The sequence below is a fragment of the Suncus etruscus genome, chromosome 9 (genome assembly GCF_024139225.1).
Source record: "Suncus etruscus isolate mSunEtr1 chromosome 9, mSunEtr1.pri.cur, whole genome shotgun sequence".
Classification (NCBI taxonomy): domain Eukaryota; kingdom Metazoa; phylum Chordata; class Mammalia; order Eulipotyphla; family Soricidae; genus Suncus; species Suncus etruscus.
Genome location: NC_064856.1, coordinates 53,496,734 through 53,514,078, shown reverse-complemented (window position 1 = coordinate 53,514,078; position 17,345 = coordinate 53,496,734). Strand labels below are relative to the sequence as shown.

The following is a 17,345-nucleotide window of genomic DNA, read 5'->3' as shown; positions in this document are numbered from 1 at the left end:
AAAAGAAATTATTTTAAATGAAGGAACAATGCACTGTCTTCCTTTTATGATTAATAATAAGGGAAAAAAATCAAGGAATTCTCTGTAGAAGATTTCAGAGATATTTGAGAAAGACTTTACTTCCCTCTTCTCTTCTCAGGGATTTTTTTGTTAGGATTTTAGCATTAAATATTTATCTTCAAATGTTTATTTCCTGTCACCATAGAGAGATAATATCTATTACATGCCCATGGGAGTTTCAAACATTATAAAGTGCACGTATATTAGGGCTTATTTGGAAAAGCTGTAAGTCATAAGTTTCTCTCAACCCTACTGGTATCCACCTACTCTCCTAAAAATCCTAATGAGGTAAAGCAGTGTAGATTTGTTCTCCTATGTATATAAGCTAGAAAAAATACCAAGTCAGGTATCAGGTTTTCAGGAGAAAATAGGCTTTGGAAATTAGATTTTGCTAAAATTTTGATAAGTTGAGTTTATTTGTTTGTTCAATTATTGAAAATAAATTTTTATTTTGCTAATATGCGTGACTATTAGACTGCAATTTTCCTAATTATGAATTAATGAACGAATTGATCTAATTAGCTTTTATTATTTTTTCTGAACAAATAGTAACTGAAGGAAAAAGTGGGATTTCAGGACTATTAGGTTTATATTCTGAGCAAATCTATGAAATTTTAGCAATGTTTCAAGTTACTCAAAACTATCTTAAATGCATAGTCACTTTAAGTTCACAAAATCTTATAGAAATACATATTTCGAAGTATATATTTATTAATGCAAATGTTTTAAAGCATTATACTTATACTAAAATTTAAATTTTAGCTCCATTTCTTCAGAGTAAAACGTGGCAAATATGAACTTTCTATTTTTTTTTAATTTTGGGCTATACCCAGCAGTGCTCAGGGCATACTCTTATCTCTGTATTCAAAAATCACTCCTGGCAGACTAGGAGACCATATAGAATGTTATGGATTGAACCCAGATCTGCTGCATGCAAGAGAAATGCCCTAACCTCTGTATACCCACACAGGCCCCAATATGAGCATTTTAAATAAATCATGATTTAAGTTTGATTACCTATCTCCAAACTCACTCAAATTTTCAATGAGGTAGTTTGTAATGCATATAATATAGTCTAATAGACACTAAATACATATTGAGTGTGTATGTACAAAAATACATTTTTGTAAAGACAAGTTAGGAATATAGAATTTGGATAGAAATTTGTGTAGGGTATTCTATTGTTTACCAAATATAAATATGATACTTTCTTTTTTATATTTTGATCTAATGTCCAAATAATAAAAATGCTGATAGAATTAAATCTGTTGTATATTCATCACTGGATATATATTAAACACTAACATTTTAACCAGTTTTTTATATTGGCATACTAAGGAGTTTGAGGCTTTGTGAACTTTAACACATCTGAAGTAATTCCAGTGAGTATGTTCAATTTATAATATAAATCTTGAAAAGGAAAAATGTCACTCCTTTATCTTTTTCAATTGTTTATCATTCCTTCATTCTCTGGCACAAAATTAAAACTATGAAAATGCATTGCCTCTACAAGCAAGATATTGAAATATTATAATAAAAGAAGATATGCAGAAATATAAAATACAATATGACAAGAAAGAGAAAACAGGTCAGTGCATGTTTCATAAAGATAGTGGAGTATCTATGATGGTTCAAAGTATCTAAAAAATTTTATCAGTGAACATAGAATACAAAATAAATATAACAAACTCTTGAAGGTTTTATATATAACTAAAAGCTATGAACATATTAATCATCTTCATGAGTTTAATGGTCAATCATTTATCTACTGAGAGAGATAGAAAAGTATCAAGTATCAAGTGTTCAAAATGTTTTATAATAAGATACGGAAAGCCACATAATTTTTGTAACTTTGACTTATGTTTGTCTAGTAAATACAATGAACTATAAAACATTAATTTTTACTATAAATTATACATGTAATGTATGGTACATGACTATGCAGAGAAGGTTGTACTAATAAAGAGGCAAACTATACTTATAGTCCTAAATAATACTCTAATATGATTTTTCATCCATTACACATTGTAGATTTCTAAATTATGAGTAGTGTCTACTTATCTACCTTTCCTCTATATATGTATGCATGTCTACATGAATACATAAACAGGCATATAGTTTTCTATATTTCATGTTAAAATTTCTTCTTTGTTGTCAATTGAATATTTTACACTTTATATACCAATAGTATTATTAAGTTGTGTAAAAGTAGCTTCTCAACCAATGCACAGAGGAATGTTAAGAAAGTTTGAATGAAGTAAGTATAGTGGTAACTCAATATAAAATCATAGAGTCGTAGCTCAGAATCATTTTTACCCTTAATTAAATGCATATGAGAAAATTAGGGAAGTTCAAAATGTAAGTTAAACGGATGTTCTAATTTTTGTCAGAAGTAATCATAAAATCAGAAGTAGTCATACATTTAGGTCTATTTATTTTTATCACTTTGTTAAGAAATATGTTCACATTATTCTGGATGAATTCCAATTTAGGATAAATGAACTTCATCTGACCATTCATAATCGACATGTTATTAAAATTTGATTAATAATATCAAATAATATTTGATTAACAATATAAAAACTAAGATTTATAGTGTCCATTGTCTTTAATTTTCATGATTAAATTCTTAAACTTTAAAAAGTGTTACTATTTTAAAACTCCTATTATCCATTCTGTCTCGTTTGTTTTACAATTGAATTTTATTCACATTAAAGATTCTGATTTCAACTGTTAATTTATGTCACATTCATTTCACAGAAAGATGTTGAATTTTATTAATTTACTTATATTTTAGTGCCTTCGTATTTATATTGTTTAATAAAGGCATAAAAAGCCTCATGATACAACCTTGAAATAACACCTGTTAAATGAGAAAATTATTTAATTCTAAATATTTTCCAACAAAATACTCTATTATTTCAATTTTTTGCATTGCATGTAATTCTTCAGAGGATACAAAGCCTATTTGTATTTTTTTTTTGCTTTAGAATAAAACCAAGGAAGAGAAAGCTAAGGAATTTGACAATTGTCATGTTTGCATATAATAAGACTGATGTCCATCCATCAGTATTTATTCTCATTGGCATTCCTGGCTTGGAGGCTGCCCATATATGGATCTCTATCCCTTTTTTTATGGTCTATGTTTTGGCCCTTCTGGGAAATTGCTCTCTTCTTTTTATCATCAAGACTGACTCCAGTCTCCATGAACCCATGTACCTTTTCCTCTGCATGCTGGCTGTGGCTGACCTGATTGTATGCACAACTGCAGTGCCTAAACTTCTCAGTCTCTTCTGGTTTCAAGATGGAAAGATTCCCTTTGAAGCTTGCCTCACTCAAGTGTTCCTCATTCATTCTTGTTCCACCATGGAGTCTGGTTTCTTCCTGGCCATGGCCTTTGATCGTTATGTAGCCATTTGCAATCCACTAAGACACTCTGCTATTCTGACACACTCTGTAATTATGGGGATGGGACTAGCTATTGTAATCCGGGGCACAGTTCTCCTTACTCCTCACCCTTTCATGCTTCGTTGGCTTCCCTACTGCCGAACTAATATCATTTCCCACACCTACTGTGAATTCATGGCTCTCATCAAGATAGCCTGTGCAGAAACAAGAATCCGTAGAGCCTACAGTCTCATTGTTGCTTTCCTTACAGGAGGAGTAGACTTCATATTGATCATTTGTTCTTATGTTCTCATACTACACACAGTCTTCCAACTGCCATCCAAGGATGCCCGACTCAAGACTTTGGGCACCTGTGGTTCCCATGTCTGTGTTATATTAGTGTCATATACTCCAGCCTTTTTCTCTTTTCTCACCCACAGGTTTGGTCACCATATCGCTCCCCATCTTCACATATTTGTGGCTAATATCTATCTTCTGGTCCCACCCATGGTAAATCCTATTATTTATGGGGTTAAGACCAAGAAGATACGGGAAAGGTTTCTTAAATGTTTCAAATTTTCAAAAAATCTGAACTAGTTATTTTGCTAATGATTATTTACAAGCAAACATTCTCTGTAGTATAATGTGTGGTTTTTGTATTAATATCCTCTTTGGTAAGAATATCAGGACTTTCCTATTCAAAGTAATACAACCTAAGATGCATTTTATATACAATAAATCAGTATGCTAAATATATTATTTTCTTTTTAATTAAAAGCTATCAAATTCAGACTTTTTAACAGCCATTTCTTATATACTAAATTTTTACTTTTACAAATTCATACCTCCTTAATGTTAGTCACTTGAAGATAAAATATCTGTGCTTGTGGACAATTAAGTTTATTCTCATTCTTCAATGATATATTGATAGCATATACCATTCTCTAGAATTTATAGTTATTTATACATGAAGTATCATCTCATTGTGTTCTAGTATAGATTAATATGTAGAAATATGCTTTAGGCCAAATTTTATAAATTTGTTAGCAACTTCTATTTGTTACTGAATCTTACTTATTTTGGCACTAGAGTTTCAGATGGAAAAATCTCATAGACTTTATGCCAAGTTGTAGGGAGAGGATATTGAGAGTGGAGAAGTAAGATGAGGCTCAGAAATTATGTAAGGAAAATAGTGGAAGATTTTTTTCATACTTAGTAATGTGGATGTATAATAAGTTTTATGCCAAAATTATAAACATTAACTTTATTATAACCATGTTACCTCAACAACAAAGACAGTAATTTAAAAACCAAATAAATGCAAATGACAAACTAATATGAGAAACTTTAAATAAAATCTATAAAAATATTTATCATGGGTTAGTTCATGTTTTAAATCCATGTTTTAAAAACATTGAAGTCTTGAAATAGTTTTCCTAAATTTAACTGCAGTTTGCAAATTAAAAGACATAAATTATTGACCACTGGTTATATTTTAGTTTAATACTGTTTGCTTCATTCTAAAGCTACAAAAAAAATTAACATTGGGATTTGAGAAATTGATGGTGTAAAATCTATGATTATATTTTTTGTGACTTTGGGCCAGTAAATTTGGAGATTACTGCATGAAAAATAGCATAATTTTCTGGAGCAGATACTTAGATCTGAAATCAAACTTTGTTGCCCGTTTTCATGTGATTTTGATTTAAATGATTTCTCGTCATTGAGTACAAAGCTCACTACTATAAAATCATGCCAAAAACACAAATGCAGAATTCTTTAAAGATTTGTGTGAGAAATTTTGTCATAAAAGATGAGTAGTCACTAGTAATATTATCATCAACAACTATAATAAATATGTTTCTGATCATTTTAACCTGTTAGTGAAATCTTGTGTTAGAAACTAGTAGTATTAAAATCATGAACTTCACTTGCACACAGACTGAAGTTTTATAATGTTTATAATTAAGCACCCCTGATTATCTAATTCATTAATACATATACTTATATTACACACTTGGAAAATAAGTTATTCTAAAGTTATCTGGATTGTATTCTCTTTAGAGGGAGGCTAGGTTTTATTATGTTGTAATCAGATGTTATCAGTTTAAATTAAGTTTTTGTTTGCCCTTTGGGTTCTATGACAAAATCTAAAAATAAATTAAGTACAAATATCAAGTTGTGAAAACTTCTGATTTATATTTAGATATATAATTTGCATCCTAAGTTGGAGAGGTTATTGGAACCTTCAATTTATAGTTAATTTATAGGAAGCATACGAATAATGTGGGGTTGTGATAGACCTCTTTAATTTAGTGGTTTCATTGCTAAAAAGAGCTCTTCCCAATAGATGTATACAGAACCAGATTTTTACATCAACTTTGACAAAAGGAAGGAAGCTGAGGCTGGAGAATTATTACACGGGTTAAAGCACTTGCCTTGTAAGATGTGCAGCACTGAATATAGTGATATTCAAAGCCAGAGTAGAAGTAAATACTCAAGCACAGAAATAAAAGGCAAGAGGAAAAATATGAAAGGAAAAGGGAAGAAAAGAGAGATAATAAATGAAGAGTGGAGAAAAAATAGAAGAGAAGGGGTGGCAGGTGAGGGGAGAATAAAGGAGAGGAGAGTGTTGTAAGAGGCTTCTCTCTTGCAGTGCCAGTGGGATTCGGTGAATCCACTTCAGGGAGAGTGAATTGCCTGGGCCGGCGAATAGAAAAATATTGAAAAAATGACCACACATAGAGTATGTAGGGTCAACACATCTCTGGCATGAGTGCGACAAGTTTATTTTCTAAACAGGGGGTTTTTAGGGGTAAGCCAGTCACAGGTGCAGAGTAGGTGTTTATAATAACAAGGCAAAGTTAATTGCAAAAGAAAAGGTAACACATATGTAAACTTTTAACAACCAACCTCGAGTGCAAAACACGAGTTAGGAGGAAGTAAGAAATATCTAATAGCTTGATTATGTTCAGGGGAAGCTATAGGCTTCCCTTCATATTCATATTCTAGAGATCCTATTATCTAAGAAATATCATAAAGGGTGTGTGGACAGAAAGATCCATTTTTCGTCTTTAGGGTGACAAAGGGCTGTAGTTTCTATCTATAAGAAAAGATGAAATTTTTATGCTACCTTGACTCCAAGCGAATGCAATTGACTGGTTTTAATTTATGAAAAAGATTAGAATAATTAGATAGTGGAATATTACTTAAGCACAACAGGCCTTGGAGCTGCAAGTGGTCCTCTCTTTTTGGGAAGACAGAATTTTCTCTAAAATGATTACACAAGAATTAAGGCAAAGCGTCATAGCATTATTTATTGTTAATTTATCATGAAGCAAGGTAAATTTCTGAGATTCATGGTATTTAAATGTATTTTTATACAAATTTTCTCACTTTAATTTTCAGGGAAGATTTCCTGCTAAGGTTAAAGTTAGATTAGTGGTTGTATTTAAACTTTGTTACTCATGATCAGTTTGTTACAGTCAGTAACTTCCACAAAACCCATAGGATTGGGACTTAGGTTAAGTCCTCTGAAAATGCATTTAATTTAGTAAAGTACAGAAAGTTAGTTGCTCTTCACATGTTAACTTTAAATTTTATTTCCAGATAGCTGAATAATTTTACGTTATGCTCTTTAGCATAAGTTTAGTAAGAATAGAGAAATCTCCTTTTTTGGGACACTCTTAGATGGCTGTAGAGTCCCTAGTTGGCTTTAATTTGTCTGCAAAAAGGTTAATCCACATTGCAGAGAGCTTCCTATCTGTATATATGCAAACTAAGATAGCCATTAACCTATTGGAGATCCTAAGAGGCAAATCTTGTCAAATGTACTGAACACACAGAGCAACCATTAAATTTTATAATTTAGGTTATATAATTTATATATATTCAATTTTTTGAGCACTATAATATGAGCATCTAATTTCTTAATTCCCAGAATTACTTACATAAAACATTAGATTACTTTTAATTAGAAAAATAATTCAGTTTTGGTCATGCAAATATCATAAATCCAATACTTTTAAAACAGTTTCTAACCTAATTACCATTTTGATGTTGTTAACCAAGATTACTATACATGATAACAATTTATTTTTAGTAAAGAATGTAAATTCACTCTGCTGATTTTATGTGCCAAATGCGACCTGTGGGAGTGGAGGTAGGTTTTAAATTAAGTAGTAGTTATGCCTGAAAATAATTTTGCTTTAATGCCAATAGCTACAAGAATTAAAGGTTTTAGAGTCTGGGGAAAAGGTCCCCTTTTACCAAATAAAGTACTTAAATCTGGTAAAATTTGAGGGCAACCTTTGAAGGTGAATTACAGCCCAAAGTTTTCTGAGGTAATCACTGACAAGTTTGAGTCAGCACTGCTTGCAGATAGATTAAAACCAGTGCTGATGGGTGGGGCATGCCAGCTTATAAAGTTAGTATTTAAAACTTACATTAAGGTTCAAAGGTGGAAATTATGAAAACCGCCATTATTAAAATTAAAATTAATAGATAATTAAATGCTAGATGTTTATTAAAGACACTTAATATTAGTTTCCTAGCTCTACCATTTTTAGGATGACAATAAAGTATCATAATTAGATAACATTTCTAATATTATTCTGACCAATGGTAATATCACACTTAAATTTATCATATGACCAAGATTAAATGTAAAACTGTCAATGAAATTAAGTTCTTAACAATATCATGCACTCACAAAAATAGCAATATTATCTAAAAATAAAACAGGTTAACCATAATTAATTGCAACGTTGTTCAAACAATTCTTAATTCTTAAAAACTTTTATTAAAGTTAAAGAAATTTGGCAATTTAAAAAACACAGAGTGTTTCTTTTCTTAGCTGGTTATGACATGCAGACAATGGGCTTCCTGGGGAGATTCTCTCCCCCTCAGGGAAATGAGCAAGGTCTAAAACCTTGAAGTGGCTTGGATTCAAAAGTCAAGTACATTTTTTTCTACTTTACTCTGACGCCAGTTTTGACCTAGGAAATGCTACAAATCTATATAATTAGTCATAGTAAAAAGCACTTACTGTTTCAACACACGATTCCAACATACAATCTCAAATGAACTTTCAAATTCACACAGGACATAAATTGACAAACAGTATAAAGATGAGTTACAGATAAAAGATATGAGATGAGAAAAATATGTGGGAAATTTTTTGGACCTCTCCAAACTTTCCCACCAGATCTTTGCTGGCTATATAACAAAAAATTTTTTTGGAAAAGAAGACCTTTTAGAAGAGTAAGAAGAGCCGGCTCTAGTTAAATTAAGTAGAAGAAATTAAGTGCATTTATTTATTTCTTTAAATTCTTAGTTGGTAAATTTCTAGTTTAGTTGCATCAGATATGACATGTAATTTTCTACAGATATGAAATGTAATTTTCTATAGATACACATGTTTATTATTTTTACATAACTTTGAGCAGAGACTTAGTAAAACTTTACTCATTATTAAATATTAGTTGTCATGATGTTTAGACACATTTTTAGTATATATCTCTTCCCCATAAGGTATATGGTAAATGAGGTAGAATATAGGGCTGGAAAGTTCCTTTGCTTGTACCATAACCCCAAGTTAAAATAGTTGCACTTTTAGCTCTGGAACCTCATTGGCAGCTAGAACTTTCCTTTCTGAGGATGGGGGTGATACTGAAGAATGATTACTAGGCAGATTAGGGAGAGAATTCCTCTTATTGGTGAGGGGGCCAGGGAATAGCCCAAAAATTATTTTTTCTTAGGCTTATCAGTTAGAGGAGTGCCATTTTTATGGTATTTAGAATGGCAATATTTTTTCCAATGCCTCCCCTTCATGCAAGGGGACCCAGAGGATAAGAATCAGGGTCAGTTCTACAAGACATATTCCTCCTCTCCTGGGATTCTTTTTTTTTTGGGGGGGGCACACCCAGCAGTGCTCAGGGGTTACTCCTGGCTATCTGTTCAGAAATAGCTCCTGGCATGCACAGGGGACCATATGAGACACCGGGATTTGAACCAACCACCTTGGGTCCTGGATCAGCTGCTTGCAAGGCAAATGCTGCTGTGCTATCTCTCCAGGGATTCTTTATCAGAATATCCCTCTATACTGAGGCCAAAATGCCTTGTCCTGCCCCTGCCTCTTCTGGATTGTCTAACATATTGGTTGAATGAGAGCCCATTAAGGGCAGCTGCAAAAGCCATCCCCTGGATGGCGGCAGGAGAGACATCAAGGCAGGCCTTAACAAAGTCTTGGATGGGTCCCGTATTACAAATATAGGTTTCATTGCTAAAAAGAGCTCTTCCCAACAGATGTATACAGAGCCAGATTCTTGCATCAACTTTGACAAAAGGAAGGAAGCTGAGGCTGGAGAACTGTTAGATAGGTTAAGGCACTTGCCTAGTGTCAATGTGCAGCACTGAATATAGTCCCCCAAAATGATGTTCAAAGCCAGAGTAGAAGTAAATACTGAGCTCCGGCAGCATGCACAGAAAAAAATATGCAAGAGGAAAAATATGAAAGGAAAAAGAAAGGAAGGAAAGAGAGATAAGAAATGAAGAGTGGAGAAAGGAAAAGAGAAGAGACGGGGTGGCAGGCGAGGGGAGAAAAAAGGAGAGGAGAGGAGAAGAAGAAAAGAAGAGAAGGGAGGGTAGGAGAGAAGAGGAGGGGGGGAAGTAGAGTAGAAGTAAATATTGAGCACCAGCAGCATGCACGGAAAAAAAAGGCGAGAGGGAAAATATGAAAGGTGAAGGAAAAAAGGAAAGAGAGATTAAGAAATGAAGAGTGGGGCAGACATTTTGGGGCTTCCCCAGGCTTGCTTCTACCTGAAAACTTTGATCTTCTCTGGCATTCATCCCCTGACCGCTTGCCTCAGCTGAGGTGAGTGTTTTCGGGCTGGAGTTGCAGATAAAGCTGACTGCTGGGCCACTTAGACTCGGCAGACATTTTGGGGCCTCCCTCAGCTTGCTTCAACCTGGGAACTTTGATCTTCTCCGGTATTAATCCCTTGAGGGCGTGCCTCGGCTGAGATGTGTCTTTCCAGCCGGAGTTGTGGATAAGACAGATTCTGCTGGGCCCCTTAAGATCGGCAGACATTTTGGGGCTTCCCCAGGCTAGCTTCAACCTGGCAACTTTGATCTTCTCTGGCATTCATCCCCTGACCGCTTGCCTCAGCTGAGGTGAGTGTTTCCGGGCCAGAGTTGCAGATAAAACTGACTGCTTGGCCGCTTAGGCTCAGCAGACATTTTGGGTCCTCCCCCAGCTTGCTTCAACCTGGGAAATTTGATCTCCTTTGGCATTAATCCCTTGAGGGCGTGCCTTGGCTGAGGTGTGTCTGCTGGCCCCCTTAAGCCTACCTATAAGGGGTAGAAGCAGAGGAGAATGGATGCTCTACTTCACGGCCGCGCACTCCACCTAGCCAATGAATACCACCACAACACATCAAAAAACCGACAGCACAAGAGTGACAATGGGGAAACTACGCAGACCAACTTCAGCCATAGAGAATGAAGATGGAAACTCTGATAACCCAACAATGGCCAATCACCTAAGCAGTCTTTCAGAAATGGAGTATAGAGAAAAAATATGGAGGTTGCTCACAGAACTCAAAGAAAGTATAAATCAGAACACTAATAAAAATCAAGAGAATATGAAGATAGAAATCAGAAAACTCCAAACTGAAATATGAGGTCAAATAACAGGTCTGAGAAACTCAGTAGATGAATTGAAGAACATAATGGATGAGCTTTCCAACAGGTTAAAAGCAGCTGAGGATAGAATTAGTGTGCTGGAAGATGAGATGCATAACAACTTTACACAGCAAAAGAGATTGGAAAAAAGGATCAGACCATGGAAAAATTACTCAAAGAATATGAACAGATGAAAATAGCAGTCTTTGATAAGCTCAACAAAAACAACTTTAGAATCATTGGAGTCCCAGAGACCCAAGAAGAAAATCTCCAGGAAGAATCAATAGTCAAGAACATCATCACAGAGAAACTACCAGAGCTAAAGAAAACATGTGACCAAATCCTGCATACCCTAAGAGTACCAGGTAAAAAAGACCCCAGGAGAAACACCCCAAGACACATCCTAGTCTCAATGATGAATCCCAAAGATAGAGATAGAATACTGCAAGCAGCAAGATCTAAAAGAGAAATTACATTCCAGGGAGTATCCTTGAAATTTACAACAGACCTGTCACTAGAAATACTCAAGGCCAGAAGGCAGTGGTGGGATATAGTGACAAAACTCAATGAAATAAATTCTTCGCCAAGAATACTGCACCCAGCAAAACTCACTTTCAGGTTTGAAGGAAGTATACATGGCTTCACAGATAAACAACAGCTCAAAAACTTTACAAACTCAAAACCAGCCTTAAAAGAAAAACTGAAAGATCTATTCTAAAGAAAAGACAGAACAAAAACAGCAAACTTCTACACAAAGATGGCAATAAACCCCATGACAATTATTTCTCTCAGTGTCAATGGACTAAATGCACCCGTTAAAAGGCACAGAGTGGTAAAATGTATCAAAAAACTGAAGCCAACCTTCTGCTGCTTACAAGAAACACACCTGAATAGTCAGAATAAACATAGACTCAAAATCAAAGGCTGGAGAAAAATCATTCAAGCAAACAACACCCTTAAAAAAGGGGGAGTGGCCATACTAATATCAGATGACACAAATTTTTTACTCAGAAAAGTTGTAAGGGACAAAGATGGATATTATGTACTAATCAAGGGATTTGTAGAGCAGGAAGAAATCACTCTCCTAAACGTATACGCACCCAATGAGGAACCAGCAAAGTATTTAATACAATTGTTGACAAATCTGAAGAAGGATATCAATAATAACACAATAATTGTGAGAGACCTCAACAAAGGCTTGTCAACATTTGATAGGTCAACCAAATGGAAACCCAACAAAAATATACTAGACCTGAAAAGAGAAATGGAAGAAAGAGGCCTAATAGATATATAAAGGACACTCCATCCTCAGAAACCTCGATACACATTATTTTCCAATATACATGGATCATTCTCCAGGATAGACCACATGCTGGCACATAAAACATACCTCCATAAAATCAAAAAGATAGAAATTTTGCAGGCTACCTTTGCTGACCACAAGGTTCTGAAGTTATATGTGAACTACAAAGGAACACAGAAGAAAAAATTTAACACCTGGAAATTAAACAACCTACTACTGAACAACCAGTGTGTCTGAGATGAAATAAAAGAAGAAATCAAAAATTCCCTGGAAACAAATGACAATAAAAACACAAACTATCAGAACCTATGGGATACAGCAAAAGCAGTACTGAGAGGAAAATTTATAGCTTTGCAAGCACACATCAGGAAGGATGAAGGAGCATACATGAATAGCTTAATGATGCAGCTTATAGAATTAGAAAATGATCAACAAAATAAACCAAAAATAGGGAGACAGAAGAAAATAACAAAGCTGAGAGCAGAAATCAATGAAATGGAAACCCAAAAAACAATCCGAAAGATCAACAAAAGCAGATGTTGGTTCTTTGAAAAAATAAACAAGATTGATAGACCATTGGCAAAACTCACAAAGGAAAATAGAGAAAGAAACTTGATAACACGTATTTGAAATGAAAAGGGGGAGACCACTACAGATACTGCACAGATTCAAAGGGTATTCAGAGATTACTTTGAGAAACTCTATACCACTAAATATGAGAAAATGGATGAAATGGATACATTTTTGAATTCATACAACCTTCCACGGTTGAATAAAGAAGATGTAACACATCTAAACACCCCCATCACTATTGAGGAAATTAAAACCATAATCAAAAATTTGCCCAAAAACAAAAGCCCAGGCCCTGATGAATTCATGAATGAATTCTTTCAGACTTTTCAAGAGGAACTACTACCAATTCTGGGCAGGCTCTTTTATGAAATCGAAAAAACAGGAACACTTCCAAATAGCTTTTATGAAGCCAACATCACCTTAATACCAAAACCAGGTAGAGATGCTGCCAAAAAAGAAAATTACAGACCAATATCCCTGATGAATACAGATGCAAAGATCCTCAACAAAATCCTAGCAAACAGGACCCAGTGCCTCATCAAGAAGATGATTCACTTTGATCAAGTAAGTTTCATTCCAGGAATGCAAGGCTGGTTTAACATCCGTAAATCTATCAACATAATACAAAACATAAACAACAAAAAAAATAAAAATCACATGGTCATATCAATAGACGCAGTAAAAGCATTTGATGAAGTTCAACACCCATTCTTAATGAAAACTCTCAACAAGATAGGAATAAAAGGGACCTTTCTCAATATAGTTAAAGCCATCTACCAGAAGCCAGTGGCAAATATCCTCAATGGAGAAAAACTAAAATTCTTCCCTCTAAATTCTGGTACAAGACAAGGCTGTCCCCTCTCACCACTTCTATTCAACATAGTACTGGAATTATTGGCTATAGCGATTAGGCAAGAAAAAAATATCAAGGGAATCCAGATAGAAAAGGAAGAAGTCAGGCTCTCACTGTTTGCAGATGACATGATACTGTACTTAGAAAACCCTAAAGACTCTACCAAAAAGCTTCTAGAGATAATAGATCCATATAGCAAAGTGGCAGACTACAAAATTAACACACAAAAATCAATAGCCTTTTTATACACTAATAATGATAGGGAAAAAATGGACATTAAGATAAAAAATCCCATTCACATTAGTGCCACATAAACTCAAATATCTTGGAGTCAACCTGACTAAAGATGTGAAGGATCTATACAAAGAAAATTATAAAACACTGCTCCATGAAATAAGAGAGGACACACGGAAATGGAAACTCATGTATTGGCAGGATCAACATCATTAAAATGGCAATACTTCCAAAAGCATTGTACAGATTTAACTCGATTCCTCTAAAGATACCCATGACATTCTTCAAAGAAGTGGATCAAACACTTCTGAAATTCATTTGGAACAATAAACAACCTCAAATAGCTAAAGCACTCCTTGAGGAAAAAATATGGGAGACATTACTTTCCCCAATTTTAAGCTGTATTACAAAGCAATAGTTATGAAAACAGCATGGTATTGGAACAAAGACGGACCCTCAGATCAGTGGAATAGGCTTGAGTACTCAGAGGAGGTTCCTCAGACATATAACCACCTAGTTTTTGATAAAGGAGCAAGAAATCCTAAATGGAGCAAGGAAAGCCTATTCAACAAGTGGTGTTGGCACAACTGGTTAGCCACTTGCAAAAAAGTGAGCTCAGACCCCCAGCTAACACCATGTACAAAGGTAAAATCCAAATGGATTAAGGGTCTTGATATCAGATCTGAAACTATGAAGTATATAGAACAATATGTAGGTGAAAAACTCCAGGACATTGAGACTAAAGGCATCTTTAAGGAGGAGACAGCACTTTCCAAACAAGTAGAAGCAGAGATAAACTGATGGGACTATATTAAGCTGAGAAGCTTCTGCATCTCAAAGGAAATAGTGCCCAGAATACAAAGGCCACCCACTGAGTGGGAGAAGTTATTCACCAAATACTCATCAGATAAAGGGCTAATATCCAAAATTTACAAGGTACTGACAGAACTATACAAGAAAAAAACAACTAACCCCATCAAAAAATGGGGAGAAGAAATGAACAGACACTTTGAAAAAGAAGAAAGGCAAATGGCCAATAGGCACATGAGAAGATGCTCAACATCACTAATCATCAGGGAGATGCAAATCAAAACTACTATGAGGTACCACCTCACACCACTGAGATTGGCACACATCACAAAAAAGGAAAACAAGCAGTGTTGTTGGGGATGTGGAGAGAAAGGAGCTCTTTTTCACTGCTGGTGGGAATGCCATCTAGTACAACCTTTATGGAAAGCCATATGGAGATTCCTTCACAAACTGGAAATTGAGCTTCCATACAATCCAGCTATACCACTCCTAGGAATATACCCAAGGAACACAAAAATACAATACAAAAATCCCTTCCTTACACCTATATTCATTGCAGCGCTATTTACAATAGCCTGACTCTGGAAACAACCAAGATGCCCTTCAACAGATGAGTGGCTAAAGAAACTGTGGTACATATACACAATGGAATACTATGCAGCCGTCAGGAGAGATGAAGTCATGAAATTTTCCTATACATGGATGTACATGGAATCCATTATGCTGAGTGAAGTAAGTCAGAGGGAGAGAGAAAGAAGCAGAATGGTTTCACTCATCTATGGGCTTTAAGAAAAATGAAAGTCATTCTTAATAGTATCTCAGAGACAAGAGAGATGAGGGCTGTTGGGGCAGCTCATGACACGAAGCTCATCACATAGAGTGATGAGTGCAGTTAGAGAGATGACTACACTGAAAACTATCATAACAATGTGAATGAATGAGGGAAGTAGAAAGTCTGTCTCAAGTACAGGTGTGGGGGGTGGGGAGGAGGGAGATCTGGGAAATTGGTGGTAGGAATGTTGCACTGGTGAAGGGGGGTGTTCTTTACATGACTGTAATCATACAACTATAATCATATTTGTAATCATGGTGTTTAAATAAAGATAAAAAAGTGAAAACCAAGAAAAAAGAAATGAAGAGTGGAGAAAGGAAAAGAGAAGAGAAGGGTGGCAGGTGAGGGGAGAAAAAAGGAGAGGAGAGGGAAGAAGAAAAGAAGAGAAGGGGGGTAGGAGAAAAGAGGAGGGGGAGGAGGGAGGCAAGATGACCTTATTTGCCTGGACAAACAGACTAGAAAAAATTCAAAACTGCCTTCCACCTTTTGTTACTTTTTTTGACAAGTAGGGGCTGAAGCTATAGCATAGCATGTAGGACTTTTGTCTTTTACAAGGCCACCTTAGGTTGGATCTTCAGCGACTCATAAGGACCAGGAGCCTGCCTGGAGTAATTTCTGAGTGGAGCACAAAGCCAGGAGTAAACCCTGTGCACAACTGAGTCTGGCCCAAAAATTAAAACCAATATTTATTTTAGACAAATATTTATATGAACAGGAAGAGATAAAGATAGAAGTTAGGAAGGTGAAAGCTTCAGCTTGGTTGCATTTCACTAATAAATCTACCTTGTTAAGTAGTTGGAAGCCAACTCTTCAAACAGAATTTGAAATACTGCATAGGTCACACTGAGGTGGAGTAGCATTGTAAAAATAATTGGCATTATCAAAATATCTTCCCCTCCATCTTTTGAGATATGCTGGATATTTGCTAATTATATATGGAAGAAAGAAAGAACTGTAAATAAAACACAATGGATACAAAATGTTTTCATTTTCTCACTATGTTTTTCTGAAATGTCCAAGTATAATATTCACATCTATTTAAACTTTTTGGTAAGATTACAAGGCTTTATTGCAAAAACTTTTGCACTTTCTTCCTATTGCAAATAGCTCAAAATTCAATAAACATTAATCATCAGTAAAATGAATTAAAATCATGAATGATTATATCTGAAAAAAGCATTAATTCAGCAACAATGAAAGCAAAACTATAAATCCAAAGAAACTTGAAAAATTTATTTGTGAGCATAAAAACTATCTTATCTCCAAAAATGCTGAGATCAGTTCTATAAACAATGTGTACTTTAACAAATAGCAAATTAAAAAAGTTTAAACTAGAATCATACATAAATAAAGCATTTAATTTCTTTTCTGCCCCATTTTCTTAGAAGTCATGGCTTTCCTTTGATCTACTCTCAGGGCCAGACAAAAATTTTTAAATTCTGAAATATCTGTGTTCTTTACAAAATTAACCCTAGGGAATTTTCTTTATTTTTGGGGATCACACCCGACAGTGCTCAGGGGTTACTCCTGGCTCTACACTCAGAAATCGCCCCTAGCAGGCTAGGGGACTATATGGATGCTGGGATTTGAACCACAGTCCTTCTACATGC

At 34.8% G+C, this 17,345-nt stretch overlaps 1 protein-coding gene across 1 annotated transcript; it reads left to right on the top strand.

Moving 5' to 3' along the window:
• Positions 1 to 3,069: 3,069 nt before the first annotated feature.
• Positions 3,070 to 4,044, top strand: LOC126018312 (olfactory receptor 52K2-like). Its single transcript, XM_049780466.1, has one exon. It carries the CDS (start codon positions 3,094 to 3,096, stop codon positions 4,042 to 4,044), a length of 951 nt encoding a protein of 316 aa, XP_049636423.1. The 5' UTR covers positions 3,070 to 3,093.
• Positions 4,045 to 17,345: the final 13,301 nt, after the last annotated feature.

What these genes read in the sequence shown, in the direction of transcription:
- LOC126018312 (XM_049780466.1), top strand. Translation starts at nt 3,094, where the DNA reads ATGTTTGCATATAATAAGACTGATGTCCATCCATCAGTATTTATTCTC.